Source organism: Struthio camelus, chromosome 19 (assembly GCF_040807025.1).
Source record: "Struthio camelus isolate bStrCam1 chromosome 19, bStrCam1.hap1, whole genome shotgun sequence".
Taxonomy (NCBI): Eukaryota; Metazoa; Chordata; class Aves; order Struthioniformes; family Struthionidae; genus Struthio; species Struthio camelus.
In genome coordinates this window covers 13,962,769-13,982,366 of record NC_090960.1, presented here as the reverse complement: position 1 = coordinate 13,982,366, position 19,598 = coordinate 13,962,769, and the positions used below count along the sequence as shown (strand labels likewise).

Here is a 19,598-nt window from a genome sequence, read left to right as displayed (position 1 = left end):
TTGTGATTGAACTGTAAATTGCAATTGCCATATTTTGTTAAGTATATACATTTGTACTGTGATTTCAGTATATTGCTGTATCACTCTGCTAAATCAAAAATCCTGTGTGACACCAAATACCTTCAAAATAAATTTTTATATTAAACATTCCGCATATGGAGAATATAATATCTTAAAGAACTTGGTCAGACTGTACTGGATTCTGACAGTCGTACAGGCAGCATCTAGTTTAGCAAGTATAAGGGGCCAGCCCTTGTTTTCTGGCCCTGACAGCAAGCTTGAATCTATATAGCTAAACAACTCTTCCACCCTAAACCAGTGACCTCACATATATTACTGTGAGAAGTCCCTGGGCAATGCTAACCCCTGGGTTACGTCCAGGCTTTGTCAGTGAGCAGGCTAGTTGGCTGAGGGCAAACATGATTCAGGGAGCATTCTAGCAAACAATATGGATCATGGTGAGCCAGTGCCTGGAGCCATATCCTGGGCCTCCTTGGTAGCCGCAGATTCAGGATCAGATTAGTAGGTAAGAAAAACGTGTATGTTTTCTCTTTACTTTAGTCCTGAGTTAATATAATCTGCCCATCAGTAGGGCTTATTAGCTAGGCAAAGCTTTACACTAGGCATAGTTGTATGTCTTCCTTTCAGCATCCGGTGCAAAGACTGAGCTTGCCTAGAGGTTCAGGAACAGTAAGTCACATTTGCCCAGAAAAGAATATGTGAATGTACCGAGAGTCAAGTTCTTCTGTTCGTGAGCTTCACCAGTGCCAGTAAAGCCAATGGTCATGACCATATGGCCTTTTGACCTTTGTTTTCATGGCTGCCTTGATCAAAACCAGCCCTTTTTAGAAGACGTTGCTAGAGGATCTCAGATCACTGAGACTGGCTTAGGGTTGTGTGAATGGATTTCCCTGCGCCCTAGTGCTCTCCTGCTGCTAAATTCTCCCATGCTCTGGCTTCCTCTGTGCCATGCACTTTTTGGAGAACCACATCCGTGTTGTCCCATTGTCTTCTGCCTGCTGCAGAACTACAGTCACTCATTAGCTGTGTGTGCAGCTGGCTTCTTCCTGCCTTTCCACACCTCAGCAGTCTGTTCCCATGGGCTTAATACAGGCAATTCTCAATCTCCTTTGTGCAGATACACATTTCCCAAGTCTGATTTTTCTTTGTGATGTTTTCCACAGTGCCTTTTTGTTTCTGAATGCAGATGTGTCCCATAGGATAAGTGAAGCTAGTTAATATACAGTGAGAATACACCTGGCCAACTTGGATTACTTCTTCATCCCAATCATTTCCCTCATCTTTTTCTGAAGAAGAAGAATTTTCATTATGTGGATATGAAAACACTACTGAAAGGGCATTGTTTAATAAATGTGGTGTTGAATAATGAGCTCTAAATACTGAATTCAGCTTTCGAGGATGGGAACAGCAGTAGACAAAGTAGTATATTAACTCCATATTTATAATTTTGCAGCATGCAGATGATAAGATTGTGTGTGTGGCTTATGAGATAAAATACCAAATCATATATTTTACATTTAAGAAAACTAGATTTTCTTGACAAAGGAACAGAAAGCTCTCTTCCAACTTTCACTTTATATGTTTTTTAGACACTTAATCTTTTTCATTTTTGTCAAAGAATCATTGTGACACAATCTGCTGCATATATTGTGTTCTTTGCACATCAGCAAGGTCTTTTGATCAGGCTAGTCAGATATGAAAGGCTTGCAGCTCACTGCTTTCTGTGTACATTCAAATTATTATTATAACAAAAAAAACGTAGTCTTAATTAAATCTCTTCCATTAACTCCATTCTTTAGATGTACAGCTTTTTAGTGCGTCTTTGATAGGAAACATTGATTATGACACTCCGAAGTGCATTTATCTGTTCTCGTCTAGAAGCTTCCTAAGGACATTCATCTGTCCTCACCATCACTCAAGTCTCAGAGAAATGTTCTGAATGTCTCACAGAAACACTACTTGAGAACATTCTTTTTTTTTTTTTTTTTTTTTTAAAAACCCTGCTGGCTAATGATCTGATATTTATTGGCATTCCTACAGCAGAGGTTCTAGTTACATCAAATATTTAAAGATATACTTTGTTGATTTGATTGCAGAGTGGAAATTAATGTTTTCGGGATGCCTGTGTGGTAGTATCAGCTTCTATCCTTCACTTTTAATCCACTCTGCCATGACATGGAACTTGCTATTAGTTAGTTAGCTCTATCTCTCTATTTAGAGGGTGAAACTGCTACATCGGAGATATCTTTTAGGTGTCATCTTATTGAGACGTGTATGTCTCAATGTCTATGCATCTTTTGCATCTTTTAAAGTCATATTTAGTCAGTTTAAAAAACTAGAAAAGATCAGTTACAGTGCACCAGTGAAAAGATGAGAGTAGGCTGTGGACCCAGGAGTGACTGCAGAGAGGTCTCCTGACTGAGCAACTAAGTAAGCAACTAAGGGAGTGCAGGCGTTCATTCCCTTTTGGACACAATTTACTGTAGCTACATGTGGAAGATATTTTTATAACGACAGTGAAGACAAATGTCTTGGATTTGGCTCCTCTTTACTAGTTCTTTTTAAATCCAGATCAGCCATAAAGGATCTGTTGGAATAACCTTATTTCTATAACATAGCAGAGCTTATAGTTGTTTCCTTTACATGGCCGCTTTGATCCAGATAAATAGCTGTGAAAAATGCAGATTAACTGACCAGCTAAACTGCAACTGGGAGCAATCTTTGGAGCTCCGATGGTGACATCAAGGCTTTATCTATTGGGAGGAATGTGAGGTGGCCTTTTATGGGGCACTCAGGGTCTGTATATCATGATCTCTCCACCATGTAAGCACAATGCAGATATTCTCTATCAATCATCAGTATGTGAATAGGAACATCCCTGTACAATGAACATAGTCTGAAAGACGCATGAGGACACAGATCACTCAGAATTGGCAAAGCTTCTTTTGGAGACTGATTTGATCTTTTGGTATTGCACTTTAAGGAAGGTGTAGCCCTTTTGGAGTTAATCTAGAAGAGAGCAGTGAGAAGTATCATATTCCTGAAAACATGACTGTGAGGAGAGACTGAGGAGAAGGGTAAGAGGAAAGAGATGACTATCTGAAGGCATGAAGGCTAAGAATATGTGAGCGGACAATCTTCAAAAAGGCTCGTCTGAAGGGGAAAGAGTAATCAGTCTTCTGTATCAGCAAAGGATAGAACAAGAAGGGTTTCAAAACACAGCAGGAAAGATTCACATCAGACATTTGGAGACTCTCTGTAATAGAGGATAGTGAAGCACTGGCACAGATTGCTTGCAGTTTCCATTACTGAGGCCTTTCGAATGAGGTCAGGTCAGATAGATGTGTCGGGATTGAGGTCAAGGGCCCGAATGCACCAAGAAGCTCTGCGACCTCTTCCTCCCCTTCTAGGTCTGTCTGCCTGTGTTCAAGGCCAGCTCTGATGTGGTGCACCCATGAAATGCATCAGCCCACTGCTATGAAAAACCTGAGGGAGAAAGAGCTGTAAGAAGCCTCATCAGGGGATGGACGCATGTGTGTATATTTATAGGTATACATACATCAAAACGCAGAACCTTAGGCCTTGAGAAAGCCCTTCAGCAGGCCACAAGCTGAAGCAGGTATTCCAGCTGAGCCATCCCTGCCCATTAGCTGTCTTTTCCTCCCGTGGCTCTAGGAATTTTGCAGCACATCGACCTATGGTGCTTTTCTACAGTTTACGACAGATAAATCTAGGGCACTTCTCAGAAGTACAGAAATATCACACCTCAGCTGTCATCAGGTAACCCATGGCCAGCTGCTGGTTCTGTGCTAGCCTCATTTGCTAGAGCACCTCAAGGAGTGAAGAAGAAAGATAGGGAGTGTGGCTTAGTAGAACAGCCTGACTTTGCAAGGCCCATTCTCAAAACCATCTGAACTACCCTTGCAGAAAATACAGGAGATGTGTCAACATGAATGCAGCTGTGAAACACTTTAGACCAAATTATGAAAGTTTGGTGAGTGTCTATAAATAATTAGAACTTAAAGATTACTCCTAAATATCATTTCCATTTTTGACCTTTCCTATCCAGGGGAACTGTCTGTAAAAATGTACTGGTAAGAACGGCTCGTATGCTGAAGCCTTTTGCTTGTTAATTCTTGACAGAAGTTTCACTGGACATTTTCTAAGAAAATATAGCATTATCTGGTTCATCACTCCTCACACCACTTCTGTGATCCAGCTACAAAGAGTCTGTGTTTTGGATGCTCTAGAAAGGAGACTGTGGGTAAACAGAAGGATGTTTTTGTATAGTGTCATGTCACGACACTATATGTATTTTAACCCCAGTATACTTTAGTCTTGGGAAAAAGCAAGGAAGACTTTGAATGAAGATAGGGGCATAAAGTGCAGTGAGCTTGTCAGTCAGCTTTTATAAAGAAATGAGGAGGATTAAAATAACGTTTTTATGCTGAGAACTGATTGAAGTTTGACAAACCCATCATGTCTTCATTTTTACCTTCAGTAGAGATGTCCTCATGAGTTGAATAATTCAGATAGTATAGCTAAGCAGAAAATAACACCTTCAGTGAATGAATAATACAACCCAAAACCTAGTCTAGGAAAGGTGGTAAATAATCCATCACTTTCTACGCTAATCCTAATTAACAGTATTATTCAAAAAGAGTAATTCTTCTGCTCATACATCTACTTTCTGAATGATCCAACCTGTCAGTTCCAGCTGGATGCAGGTTTAACTTTACTGTTCTTCTAGGAGCTGTGTTTCTCCAACTGTTAGGATGCTGTTTTTTCTATGGAGGTGTGGATCACCCACAGAAGTGAAGAAAGGAAATTAGTAATATTTGCAGAAGGCTCTATAAGCAGAAATTAAGATGCAAATGGACCATGTAAGGTCTTTACAAGGTTCTTTGCAAATGGCTGCGGTCATTCCCAAGTATCAGGCATTTATGCACTATTTCTGCTTTCACCCAGTTGCAAAATTTCAGACATGAGCTGCTTTAAACTACGCAAGCACACCTACCGGACAACCCAGGATGCTGAGTTGTGATGAGACTTTTCTACATATTGCAGGTAATCCTATATTTGTCAGGCAGTTTGGTGAAGCATAGCTCCTACATGCACAGTGGAGCCATAGGAACAGTTGCATAGCTTGAACACTTTGAATTTTTGGAGAATTTATAGGCTTTAGATTTAATCCCGGTGCTCCTATTGAAAGCACTCAGTTGAACCTGGACAGAGGCCAAGTATTTTCCTGCATGCCTCCCCTAACGTTTTAAAATGTTTTCCCTTTGTTAGCCTGACTTGGTTTACTAAAGGCTTGTCTTTCTTGAAGTATGTATACATCACTGCCTAGGCCTGGCGCCCCCTCCTCCTATTTATTGAAATCCTGGCAACTTCTGTAAATGTCGTTGTCAGGGTGTCATTTTTTCAGAAGTGGATAACCACATGCTCAGTCACACATGTACTGACCACTGCCAAAATTTTATTCATGGAGCATGCTCTGGTTAAAAAACATAAAATATAATTCATAAAAACATGTCGTCATACCTGTTACAAGTAAGATCTTGGCTAACAGTTGGGATTTATGCATCTCTCAGATTATTAAAACTGAGAACATTTAATATTGCTTTTTTGACAGCATTGTGAAGATATATGTTTTTTATAGAGAGCCTCATGATGTTCAGTGCGTTCCCTGTAGCCTTTATATTTTAAGTAAAGGGCTTTTTTCTTTTTTTTCCTTTTTTTCTTTTTTTTTAAAGCAAGATAGATAAGGAGGTAAGACTGAAAGGATGAATCAAGCATAACCTGAAGACTCAAAAAGTAAAGATAGCTTTTAAAAAAAGCCCACATTTTTTAGTATGACTTTTAGAAACTAATCTCATGACTGCAGGGCAACCTATTACATGGATATTAGATGCTCAGTCCAGCAGCACTGGTTTTACTTATGCTGATTCCCTTTCTATATTATTTATTTCAGGGAAGAACAGGGAAGAGAGCCTGTTTCAGCTTCCCTCGCCCCAGAAATGTTCTTAGGTCTGATGACTTTGGGGCAGGATATTTTAGATTGTAGAAGTAGTTTAAAACACAAAACAATATTTTTACAGAATGATTCCCTTTTCTCTTCAGAGCCAAGGGGAAGAATATATGGAGGTAGTGTCCTTTTGTTTCAGATTTTATAAAAACTTATTTAGCAATGCTTGAACTTGGGACCAGTTTTGACTGGATGGTATCCTTAGAATAACTGCCTTTAGTGATAAGAACAAGTGTTTTCCCTAATGTACAAGATCCTGTTACAGTATATCTGGCACTAGAAGATAAATTATACGCAGAATCACACAGAATCACAGAATCGTTTAGGTTGGAAGGGACCTCTAGAGATCATCTAGTCCAACCCCCCTGCTCAAGCAGGGTCACCTAGAGCATATTGCCCAGGATGACATCCAGACGGGTTTTGAATATCTCCAGCGAAGGAGACTCCACTACCTCTCTGGGCAACCTGTGCCAGTGCTCAGGCACCCTCACAGTCAAGAAGTTTTTTCTCAGGTTTAGGTGGAACTTCCTGTGCTTCAGTTTCTGCCCGTTGCCTCTTGTCCTGTTGCTGGGCACCACGGAGAAGAGGCTGGCCTCATCCTCTTGACACTCCCCCTTCACATACTTGTACACGTTGATGAGATCCCCTCTCAGTCTTCTCTTCTCCAGCCTCTACAGGCCCAGCTCTCGCAGCCTTTCTTCCTAGGAGAGATGCTCCAGTCCCCTCATCATCTTTGTAGCCCTCCGCTGGGCTCTCTCCAGGAGTGCCATGTCTCTCTTGTACTGGGGAGCCCAGAAGTGGACACAGGACTCCAGGTGAGGCCTCCCCAGGGCTGAGGAGAGGGGCAGCATCACCTCCCTCCACCTGCTGGCAACACTCTGCCTAATGCACCCCAGGAGACCATTGGCCTTCTTGGCCACAAGGGCACATTGCTGGCTCCTGCTTAACTTGTAGTCCACCAGCACTCCCAGGTCCTTCTCGGCAGAGCTGCTTTCCAGCAGGTCAACCCCCAGCCTGTACTGCTGCATGGGGTTATTCCTCCCGAGGTGCAGGACCTTGCACTTGCCTTGGTTGAACTTCACGAGGTTCCTCTCCGCCCAGCTCTCCAGCCTGCCCAGGTCCCTCTGGATGGCAGCACAGACTTCTGGTGTGTCAGCCACTCCCCCCAGTTCAGTATCATCAGCAAACTTGCTGAGGGTGCCCTCTGTCCCTTCCTCCAGGCCATGGAGGAATACGTTGGACAAGACTGGAGCCAGGACTGACCCCTGGGGGACTCCACTAGCTACAGGCCTCCAACTTGACTCCGCACCACTGACCACAACCCTCTGAGCTCGGCCATCCAGCCAGTTCTCAGTCCACTATACACTGTCCACTCGTCTAGCCCACACTTCCTGAGCTTCCCTAGGAGGATGTGATGGGAGACAGTGTCCAAAGCCTTGCTGAAGTCCAGGAAGACAACATCCACTGCTCTGCCCTCGTCTACCCAGCCAGTCATCCTGTCATAAAAGGCTATCAGGTAGGTCCAGCATGATTTCCCTTTGGTGAAGGCGTGCTGACTACTCCTGGTCACCTTCTTGTCCTCCAGATGCTTAGTGAAGACCTCCAGGAGGAGCTGTTCCATCACCTTTCCAGGGATGGAGGTGAGGCTGAGAGGCCTGTAGTTCCCTGGCTCCTCCTTCTTGCCCTGTTTGAAGACTGGGGTGACATTGGCTTTCTTCCAGGCCTCAGGCACCTCTCCTGATCTCCAGGCCCTTTCCAAGATGATGGAGAGTGGCCTAGCAATAACATCCGCCAGCTCCCTCAGTACTCACAGGTGCATCCCATCGGGGCCCATGGATTTGTGGATGTCAAGTCTGGACAAATGATCTCCAGCCCGATCCTCCTCGACCAAGGGAGAGTCTTCCTTTCTCCAGCCTTCCTCTCTTGTCCCCAGGGTCTGGAACTCCTGAGGACTGGCCTTAGCAGTGAAGACGGAAGCAAAGAAAGCATTCAGCAGCTCTGCCTTCTCTGTATCCTTTGTCACCAGGGCACCCGCCCCATTCAGCAGCGGGCCCACGTTTTCCCTAGTCTTCCTTTTGCTAGTGATGTACTTGAAGAAGCCCTTCTTGTTGTCCTTGACATCCCTTGCCAGGTGTAATTCCAAATGGGCCTTAGCCTTCCTCGTCGCATCCCTGCACGCTCTGACAACATCCCTGTATTCCTCCCGAGTGGCCTGTCCCCTTTTCCACATTCTGTACACTTCCTTCTTCTGTTGCCAGGAGTTCCTTGCTCATCCATGCAGGTCTCCTGCCTGCTTTGCTGGACTTCTTACTCAGAGGGATGCACTGGTCTTGAGCCTGGAGGAGGTGATGCTTGAATATTAACCAGCTTTCTTGGACCCCTCTTCCTTCTGGGGCTCTACCCCATGAGATTCCCCTAAGCAGGTCCCTGAAGAGGCTAAAGTTAGCTCTTCTGAAGTCCACATTGCTACACAGTAGCAATGGCACCAAAACTTTGATGTTATTCTCTTCATTAAAGATTCAACCCATCCTCTGGAGGTAGCAACCCCGTGAGGGAGGAGGTGAGTAACTGGATCTTCTCCTCCTCCCCCTGAGACATTGTCACATCCTCTTCTTCAATCTCTTTGCAAGGAGCACCTTTTCCTTCTGGCCCTTAATTGACTCTCTGAAGTGCTGTATATTAGGGACACCATGTAAGCACACCAGCAACTGCTCAGCAGTATCAACTAATATTTTTTTTTCTTGAAGCTAATGGCTAAGAATCATTGAATTTCTTACAGCTGTGGGTGGAAGGAAAGTGCTTTACATTTGTGAGTGTATGAAATTCACAGATTTGCTGACATATCAGCTCCAGTTTAAAGTTGATTCTGACTTAGATGAGGAAGCATCAGAGAAAATCAAAGTGATAAAGCAAATTGTCTGTCATTTAATGAATGAAAAATCATTCTTTCTGAGAAAACAATGATCCATACCTTGACATGATGTGGATTTTCTGTCTATGAAATGGACAGAAAAATTCCGATTCCAATGGTGTGGAATGTCTGTTTTCCTAGAGAGGCCTTATTTTTTTTTCCTAGAGTAGCCTTATTTTGAGACATAAACTCAGGACCTTCCCATTTCTAGTGATTTGAGATGAATGCAGTGTGGATTGCAAACATCGGAACTGGAATCCTCCAGTTCTTTTAGCCATATTTCATTGTGGTCAACACTTCTTGTCTTTCTCTATTTCCATGCTGACTCTAATTGACAAAGTTATTCTTCATTATGTTGGCAAAAAATAGCCACACTACATAGGTTGATGTGTAGTACCCATCTGCTGTCCCAATCTACCATTCATGCTTTCACTCCTGCTGCTTGGAAACAGTGATATATTATCATTGGCCTAAGATTTCTGGAAAATTTCACAGTAGTGGTATTGAAAAGCAATTAATATTCACAGAAAGATTACTCATTGAGATAGTTTTCACTGCACCAGCTTTTAAGTAGTAGCATCTGTTATTAATACCATCAGTCCTAATATAAACAATTTAAATAGTTGAGTAATGAGAATTTTATATTAATTTATATAATACAGAGTTTATACTTGCAATTAGAGCTTTCTTGATTCTGCAGCATGTTTTTCAGGGAGACTATCATCTCTGATTACGTCTGTTATTTTGTAAGAAGAAAACAATTTTTCAAAGTCTTCCTTTGTTAACATCATCAAGAGATTTCTCAGAGCTATAACAGTGCGAGTGATAAAGTGATATTTTAGATAAGTCACTTCAAAAGTCAACAGTGTTAAAATATTTTATATAAGTACTTGCACTGATGAATCCATTGAATTCAGCATTTGTAATTGCATTGTGTTCAGCTAGGAGAGCGTCATCAGAATATTTATTGCTACACGGACAAGATTCCAGATCAAAATATACAGTGTTATTCTTGTTCATTTCAATTTCTTATGATCTATGCTCTGGTTTCTGATCCTCCGTAGAAAGTGAAGTGTGGCATTGATTTGGAGCAAGTGCTTGTATTGCTGAAATTTCTCCATGTGTCAGTGCCAATCCATACATTAAAAAAAAAATCATCATTTGTTGAGTCACTAGTTCGCTTACACCCTTCATGAAATTCTCAGGATCCTTGGGGTTTTGGCATGGAGATGGTCAGCTTCAAAACAAGTCAATTCATATTGTAGCTATCAAGTGGTACTACAAGTGCTCTGCTCTTATCTATGGCTTTTGTGGAGGTATGGAAGAAAGTGTGTCTTTATGCAAGGCTTTATTTGTTGCAATAGCATATATAGTAATATCTACAAGTACTTCTATGCCTATAGCTGTAATTATGGTCCTAAAGCCCATGACCTGTGAGGAAAGACGGAGGCATTTGTCTTGTTTAATCTGGTGAATAGAAGCCTATGCAGCAGTCTAATAGCAGCCTACAGCTTAGGGGCAGCCGCAAGATGACAGAGCCAAACTCTCCTTGTTAGTGGAAGAGAATATAGTGGGGTCAACAGTCACAAATTACAGGTTCAGAGGTTCAGACTAAACATACTAGGGGAAAAGAAAAAACCCAAAAACTTCTTTGCTGGGAGTATAGCGTAGCACAGCAACAGGTCACCTAGTGGGGTTGAGGGAGCTCCATTCTTGGAGATCAGTGTTTTGCTAGACAAAGCCACACTGACCTGATCCGGTGTTATTTGCAGTCCTCATCTGAGTGCAAATTTGGACCAGAGACCTTTCTTTCTCTGATTCTATGAATCTATATTGAACAACTATACTATGTCAATGGCCCACACTGGGAATAGCTGTGAGGCTTCTTTCCTTTCTTTCTCTCATCTACTGGCATTCTCACTATTAACTCATTTGTCTTAAGATGTCCCTTTTTCTGACTTGTTCCCTTCCTTGGTTCATTCCCTGTTTTGAAGTTCATGGTTTCTGAAGATATTCAGTTTATTAGAAAGGCTGAAGTTTTAAACTGCTGTTGTCTTATCATTGGGAAGTCTTTCCAGAGGAAAAGCATGGCTCTCCCATGGTTTTTAGAACAGAATGGCCTTCAGTGTCCTCTACCTCATTTGCAAGAGCACCATATTCAAGAGAATCTCTCAGCAGTCCTGTCAGGAGATTTGCATGACTTTAAAAGCCTTTTGGCAAGGGCATATTTCTTCAGTTATCTGAACAAGGTGTACCACCAACATTTTTCAAAGAGCTTTCCCAATTGCTTTTCACAGTAGAGCTATATAGAATGTGAACTGGAACATTAATGGTGCAGAACACCTCTCTATGTCGAAAGGCTTCTGCTTTACCATGAAAGTGTCCTGTTTCTATAGAAAGGAGCTCATTTACTGTCTTTCATACTTTACTTACCTTTTCCACTTCAAGTTCAACTGCTTACAGATTCAGATTATGCAAAATACTCTGAGCATGTTTGTTTCAACAAGAGTTTTGCTTGAAATCCACAAGAACCTTACAAGCTGTGCAATAGGTTTTACCTTCACTTGTCTGAAAAAGAATTTGGATTCTTTACTTCTCTGTATAGTGCTTATAGCTGCCACTTTCCTTACAGTGGCACAAACTTAAAAAAAAAAAAAAAATTCTAGCTACGTTTTCATTGTAATTATCGTGTATTCACTTCCTTGCTCAGCTGTATATCACTTTGGGGGCATTTTTCTGCTACTTGTTTCTGTTACAGGCTTGTAGCATGGAGAAATTAATCTTAGTGTGCATTAGACAAGTATAAGTCTTAGTGACATAATTTTAGGCTGGCACAATATGGTATACATGTTTATACAAAGAAAGCACCCACTCATTTACAGCTTGCACTGTGTTTTTTGAGATCTGTGGCTTTATGGTCACCATGACTGCATGATGAAATCTCAGTGTTGTGGTTTTGCAGACTGTGAGCACCAGGCTAGGGGGATAGAGAAGCGTATGCATAAGGGAACAGGAAAAGAAAAATAATGGCATGTGTGTAAAGAAGAAGAACATGAATATTTCAACTGTGAAATATTTGGAAAAAAAAAAACTGAAAAAGTTGTGGACAGGATGGCATACCTGAGTCTCTATTTAGCTTTGGATGCTAAGTGCCCCAGCTCCAAGATTTTACCATCAAATATTATTTATACTACATTCTCTTTGCAACTGTTGAAGCAGCAAGGCGTTTGCAGACTTGCAGCTCATGGGAATGCCAACAGTGTGCTCTTCTGTCAGAAGAGGTCTAGAAATTCCAGCTCCCATCCAAATCTTACATGTCTGAGATAGCTAACAGTAGCAAGTGCCTGCAATCTGAGATTCTGAAATCCAGCTTTTAAACTAGAAAGCAAATTTCCTTTTGCTTTAGATTATGGAGAGCTGCATTGTAGATGATGCCAAATCTTTTCTTCTATTATGCCTTCAAATCTCCCGTGTCGTAGTGACTATGTTGCAGATGAAAAGGCCTAGGTGTAGCGTGGGAGTTCACTGATTGAGGAAGGTCATTGCAGTCATGGTGGGGAAGGCTAAGTGAGATTCAACTTGGCTATAGAGTTAACATTCTGTGCGCAATTTTGAGAAATGTTTCAGTTCAATAGATGCATGTGGTGAGGTAGGGTGAAGCATACAGTTGGAGAGGGGCTGAAGAGGTGCAGATTTCCTCCTGCTGAAACTTAGGCATGCACTTTCCACATGTATGAACTATCCCTCAGTCACATGCTCCTGTGGCCTTGGGAATGGCGCAAGTTGATTCCTGTATTTGTGGCAATTTGCGGACAACAGAACTGAGAAAAGCTGAACAGGCTGTCTCATCTTGGTTGGGTTCTGGTTCTGATTTCCAGGCTCCAACTATAATTCTTCCAGTGCAGCAAAACATGAGCAGCTGGTAATACTAGAAAAATCATTAAAAGACATGCAGGATTGTTATACTAAAGACCTTTCCTGAATTTTTCCAGGCCCTCTCATCCATGGAGGAATTTAGGAACCTGGATCGGGACATCGAGGGCTCTGCAAAACGATGGAAGAAATTTGTTGAATCTGAGTGTCCTGAAAAGGAGAAATTCCCCCAGGAATGGAAGAACAAGTCATCTTTGCAGAGACTGTGCATAATGAGAGCCATCAGACCTGATCGCATGACTTACGCTGTCAGGTGATGGCACTTCTTTACTCTCTCTATAATAGTGTTGCTTATCAGGAAACTTTGGATCTATATTTTCTAGAAAGCAGGAGGAATTCAGAAATATGTTTGCATGTATTTATTGTAGAGTATGAGCTCTACAAAATGGTTTCCTATAAAGGAGTATTCGCCAAGTAAGTTATTTCTTAACTCTTAACTCTTCCGTGCAGTAAACACAGTTCATTTAATTGGAATTTCCAGCTTAGGGAGCCCTGTTCATCAGGATATCTCCTCTAGAACCAATTTAGCTAAAATATTGCAGATGGTGATGAAGTAGTATCATGAGAACTGGGTGAGGAGCAGACATGCCTAATCAGAAATGAACATAATCTTACAGGTGTTATGCGTCTGCTAGAGTCTTTTTATAATCTACCACTTCTATAATTTAGTAAGGTCAATATTAGTTACTAGATTGTTTATGGCTGCTGTTCTTAGGTGCAGGAATAAAGGGCAGGAGAGAAGGAAAGTCTAGTAGAGTTTTTTTGTTTGTTTGTTTGTTTGTTTTGTTTTATGTAAAATACAACATTTATGTGATACTGGTTCTGAAAGTAGTAGTTATAAATTATGTAGTGAAGGTAACTAGGCGAATCTAAACTTTATGAAGATATGCAGAAGCAATATGCTTGCTACAGGAGAAACTAAAGGTCTGTCACTCTTTTAGGACTTGTTTTTTTTTCTTCTCTGTCCTAGTATTCTACAGCCTGAAATTTCTGCTATGCCTCTCATGCCACTGCCTCTCAAACAGTTTATGTTACTCCACCATCTGGTGTGTGTGTATAGCAGATTGTACTACTCAGTATATGAACTAGATTTCTGTTTGTGTTTTAAAATGCACAAAAAATGTAGATAATATTTTGAGTGAAGTCTTGTTATAGCCAATGTATTTATATTTTATTCAATTAAATACAATAATTTATCATAATAATGTCATTCTAAACCATCCATTTTTTCGTTAGTTACTCTTTTGGGGCTGGATTCTCCATGTGTTCTCTCAGCTGAAAAGATTATTTTTCCTGTTCTTGTTCAGTTTGAGTAAAATTATCTCATGTGTTTCTCCAAGTGCATCTTTCATTTAAACAAGTTTAATCCATTCATTCCAATAAAAAAGGTGGTACTTATATAGCTCAAAAAAAAAAAAAAAGAAGTAAAGTTTCAATTCTGTTCTCTTTTGTAAAAAAAAAAAAAAAAAGGAAAAAAAAAGAAAAAAAAGAAAATTCCAGTTCAAAAAATTATTTAGATATTTCTAGGGTTTGGGCATGTCAAGCTTTTCTGTTAGCATAAGAACATTTAAATACAGGAGGTTTTGTTTTTTCTCTAGAAGTAGGTTAGAACATAAATGTGTGCAAATAGTAACAGTTCACTGTTCCTTTCCCAAGTCTTTATTTGTAAATGTTTGTAACAGAGTGGAAGATCCTGTAGAGCACTGTGGAGCTGCGCATTCTGACCCTATTGACTTCATCTTCAGCAGTCATTTGGCCAGTGATGTTTCAAGATCATATGCATCTTTACAAATTCATCAAGTTTTGAAATAGCTTCTTCCATAAGGTCTTTAGAAGCCACAAGCTTTTTTGCAGTTCTCAAGTTCCAGATCTCTTCCTTTTGTGTATCAGTTAAATCTGCCCCCGTTAAATAGCTTATTGATGGATTTAACTAGAAGTATGTTCCTAACCTTCCTACCTCTCCAAGTGTGTTGAACAAGTGTTTGAGTGTATTTAAGGAGTCAAGGAGTGATACAGTAGCCTAAATATATGCGACTAGGGGCATTTTTGATGCCTTAGAACATCCCTACCTCATCTCCAGCTGCTGTTTAGAAGGGTGCAAGTCTCATGTGTGTCCTATATCATATGTGCCAGCTCCATGCAGATGCTTTAGGATGCTCTTTGGTGTCAGAAATGGTATCTTCCCTCCACCCATGAGCAGATTCTTTACATATCCCTATCTTGGAAGTTATGTTTCAAAGTCATTCTTCACAGCAGATCCTCAAAACAGCGCAGGCTGTTTTATTCCCTAGGCCTAAGGAGTCATCAGAAGAAAACATTCTAACTCACTCCTTAGAGTTTATGTAAGGGCAGTGCTCTACTGTTCATCAGCAAGAAGCATAACTTCCTCAAGAAGGAGTTTCCATTGTAAATGCCTGTTTCGTAGCTCGGTCTTATCAAAGAATATCATCAAGGGACTTCCTGCAACATCTTGTACTTTCCTGCTTCCGTAATGCACGATGAGGTAAGCTTAGTCCATCAGCTAGCAGGGTGTAACACAGCCTTGGTGAAGTTCTTCCAAAAGCATTGGTATTTCTGCCCTGAGGGACAGACCTTTGAAACAATGCTGAAGGACTAAGGACTCTGGTAACTGACATCTCCAGCCATGGTTATGGCATTTATATGGACTCTTGAGATAATGGATCCCAGGCAGCCTTAACTACATATAAACATGCATGTAAACATGGAAGAGCTGTAACCTAGTTATCTGTCTCACAATGCATTTTGCCTTTTCTTTTGATATCATTTCTTAAATCCTTCTACTTGTGCTGTGGACCACCCTTTTGAGCTCTTTATTTGAAAGATACTGATTAGGCACTTTTCCAGTCCTTTCATGCACTCATGGTCCATTTCAAAGCCCTGAAAGTCATGTTACTTCTATTTCTGAATCTACTAGTCAACATTTCATGGAGCCAAGACTTGATGCAGAACAAGAATGTTGTGACATTGTATCTGGTCAACTGAAGCTTTCCAGCAGCTTTTTAGCAAATCTTGACCCAGAACAGAAAAATGAATACTTGAAAGAAGTACCAGACAAAGTGGAAGCATTTTCAGCTTCAGTCTCTTGGGCATTTCTATTCCAGCTACCTTTCAGTACTCCTTGAAGCAGACTGTCAGCTCTCTTAGAAGGAATTTGGTTGTGTGTTCTAATATCATCCACCAGTTAAAAACTGGCCAATGTTTTTCTTTTCCCTGGTACTTTTTCAAAAGGCCTGAATCAAGCATCTTTGCTAGAAAAGCGACTACTCATTCCTGGTATTTGAATATAATGTTCCTACCTTTGAATCAATGTTCACTGTATCCTTTTTTTCTAACTCAGTGATTTTGGTAAGCTCATCCTGGGGAAATTCAGCCTGGAAGTTCTCCATACACTGTATTCTGTTCAGACAGCTGCTGTAGAGCTGAAATTTACTCAGTTGTATTTTTCCATGCGACTCTCATGCAGAGGCTAAACTAAATGCACTAGATATTCTTAGAGCTCTTCCCTTTTATCTTTCCAGAACAAAATCATTTTGTAAATCATCCAGACTCTTTGTGGCTTTTGGCGATAAATTTAAAGGAAAACTGTTTCCTCTCAAAGGCTGTATGGATTACAAAGTACACTGCAGTTTTCTATGCATTAGATTAACTATTTCTCCTCTCCTGAGTTATATTTGTCAGAACTAAGTCAGTGTTTGGACTGAACCTTTGAGCGCAATGTAGAGCTCATAGTTATCAATCTCTTCCCTTTTCACTTTCCGTTATTCATCAGATGTTAGTATGCTGAATGTCCTTCCACACCTACAGAAAGTGCCAACCGCTGCTACTAATTGATAATTCCTAAAGTCCAGCCTGCAGATTAGGCCCATTTTTCATGAAGTTTCTCATTTGTTTGAATCAACAAAATTAAAACTAATTGATTAATTGTTTGTGGGGGAATCCATCTTTTCTGAACAATAATAGAGCGGCAAAATTATTGTTCTTTCTCACAGAGATTTTGTGGAAGAAAAGCTCGGCACTAAATATGTAATAGGGAGATCCCTGGATTTTGCAACATCCTTTGAGGAATCAGGACCTGCAACCCCAATGTTTTTTATCCTGTCCCCAGGGGTCGACCCGTTGAAGGATGTGGAAAAACAAGGTGAATAAATCATATCTCTAGGCATACCACAGTATTGCTTTTTATCTTCTGTACAGTTATCTTGGCATGATGTTCCTTTTTTTTTTTCTCCTAATCTCTCTGCAGATAATAGAGTAATGTGGTAAAAATAGATAATTGTGAGAAGATATGATTGTTTCATGTTGTTTTTTTTTTTTTTTCTTTTCTTTTTTCCTTTAAGACTTTTGGATTTTCATCTAAAGTTTAACTCAAACTTCTCTCTTTTCTGCATTGCCCAAATTCCCAATGTGGTTCACACTGCCATGGTTTCTGAGTTGGTCTTGTACACAACCTGTAATTTACGTCAGAGGTATCTAATATGCTGTCAGCTAAAAATAAACAACTCTCTATAACATTCTGCTGGTTAGATGCGGAGTTTCCAATTTTTAATCCCATCCTTCCTGAGTTGTTTATAATGTGGACAGTCAGATGTAGTACAGTCAGCTGGCTTGAAAGCCACAGAGGCTTCACAAAGGATGCCTTATTTGAGAAGCTGATGTTTTCTGTGGTGCACCAATTACCGTTGTCAGTACCTGGTCTCTAAAGCTGCCAACTTGCAGAATTTTGCCCTGATTCTCAGCTCCACTGTGGAAGAATTACTTTTTTCAGCATGAATTTGGCAGTTATAGTAAGTCAGGAAGTAAGTTCTCCCCATTATGCTTCTGACTGTACCACTGCCAAACTGAGGTTGCTGCAGTCATTTCTTCCAAGACTGTGTACAGCAGAGGGGCCTGAATCCCTCTGTAGCAGAGGGTCAAAAAGCCTTTGGGTACTGCTTTAGGGCTGTTCCAGTTTAGTGTTGCACTCAGCAGGGCTGGCAGCCCCGGCAGAGAAACCAGATTGAACTAAGCCATCACTCAGGAGCGGTGGCTGCACACTTCTTTGCTAAGCTATGGATTTCGTCTTCTGTCTATGGTGCACCTTCTGGGTCATCCTAAGGTAATTCTAGAGTCAGTCCTTTTCTGCGTTCAGACAAACAGCTTTCAGAGATGTTAAAACCTTGTGCAGCCTGAGCCCCATGACAGATAGCAGTTCTTGGCCATGGGCAGCTGTGCTCTCACGTTCTATCAGTTCCTATTTTTGCATTATGTTTTATACTCTTTCTGCCCTGTTATCAGGTCTTATTATTATGAACTGGAGGAAAGTGCCCTGAGGAGAGTCGTGTCACACTCCTGGCTTCCCTTTGGAGCCAAGCTGGTGATCCTGTCTCTCAGTGTGTTATTTTCTTGTATGGAAGGTGAAACACTAATATCTAACCATGAGTTGCTTCACTATAATTGTAAAAACTTGTGCAGGTGAGCACCCGGTCTTAGTCAGACATAAAAGTTGCTGTTAGTAATAGTGTAAAAATCTAATGAAATTAAGTCATTGCTTCATTGCACTCTTAAGCTTATCTTGCTGGTGTTTGGTGCTGATTCATTATTCAACATTTTCTATACCGTTCGTTAGGTTTTACTGAAGTGTAAGTCTGACTAGATATTTCTTGCAAATGCAAGAAGATAACTTTTTCCAAATGCTGCCCTCTCCTGGGACCTCTCCTAGTCCTCTCCCTCTGCAACATGGTGAGGACCTTCTAGCAAATGCTGTGCTCAGGAAGCTTTCCTGTGTCCCCCACTGCTGGGAGGTGCCTGCCTGCACAGTTCCCTCTCCTGTCTGAGCCAGCAAAAAGGAAGTCTGGTAGCGTCTTTGGTGACACAGCTGGTGCAGACTGACTGTCCATCTGCAGGTGTGCTCTGTGGCGATAATGACTATTTTCATTATTAATCACTTGGTTTGTAGTAGCACCTGCCTTCTGTAAATTTGTCCCAGCATTTTTTGAGAGGATTAGATCCTGAAGGCAGTTACTCTGAGGACTTGGTCAGCGGCTATCCGCACTGGTACACACCGGAGCCAGTGAGAATGGAAGCTGGAAATTCTTTAATATGTGGAAGGCTGAATCCCAACACCTAGCTGCAGGGGTTTGCTGTAGTAAGGATAGGTGGAGAGCCCAAGCAGCTGGAAAGGTTTGGATGTTTGTTTACCTTATGGCTATCTATTTCTCATCTTTTACCAAGGGATGAATTTTAAGACTTTCTAGACATTTTTTTTTCCCTTATTTTACTGTCTGCTTTTTTTTTAAGAAGCAGAATGACACCAAGGAGTTAAGGGTGCACTGTCTCCCTGAAGGCAAATCAGCAAGAAGAGATATTTGCAGGCAGTCCTAAGGGATCAGCATGTGAGGTCATGTTTATAGACTCCCTGGCCGTACTGAACACATCCTGCTAAGGTGCACAGTGCCAACATGGATGTTTGTCAGGCCACTTCCCTCCAGCAGGACAAACTGTACTCATCCTCCAAGGAGCACTCGGCAGAGACTGCATGCTCTGGACAGTCACTTTGCCTGTAGGATAAGGAGTGACTGGTAGCCTCTCTCTATGGGTGACAGAGACATTCAGAGAACAAAACGAGGGATTTTTAGGCCTGATTACTTAAAGGATCTGAGGCGCTGGGATGCTACGGAAGAATCGGGGGAGTCCAAAGGAGTATTG

At 41.2% G+C, this 19,598-nt stretch overlaps 1 protein-coding gene across 1 annotated transcript in view; it reads left to right on the top strand.

Annotated features, from left to right (window-relative positions):
• DNAH9 (dynein axonemal heavy chain 9) overlaps window positions 1-19,598 on the top strand; it is a 224,317-nt gene that overhangs the window by 157,827 nt on the left and 46,892 nt on the right. Inside the window, exons 59-60 of the mRNA XM_068913909.1 lie at window positions 12,953-13,146; window positions 16,904-17,052. Coding sequence (XP_068770010.1) covers window positions 12,953-13,146; window positions 16,904-17,052 — 343 coding nt within the window. The remainder of the gene's footprint in view (window positions 1-12,952; window positions 13,147-16,903; window positions 17,053-19,598) is intronic.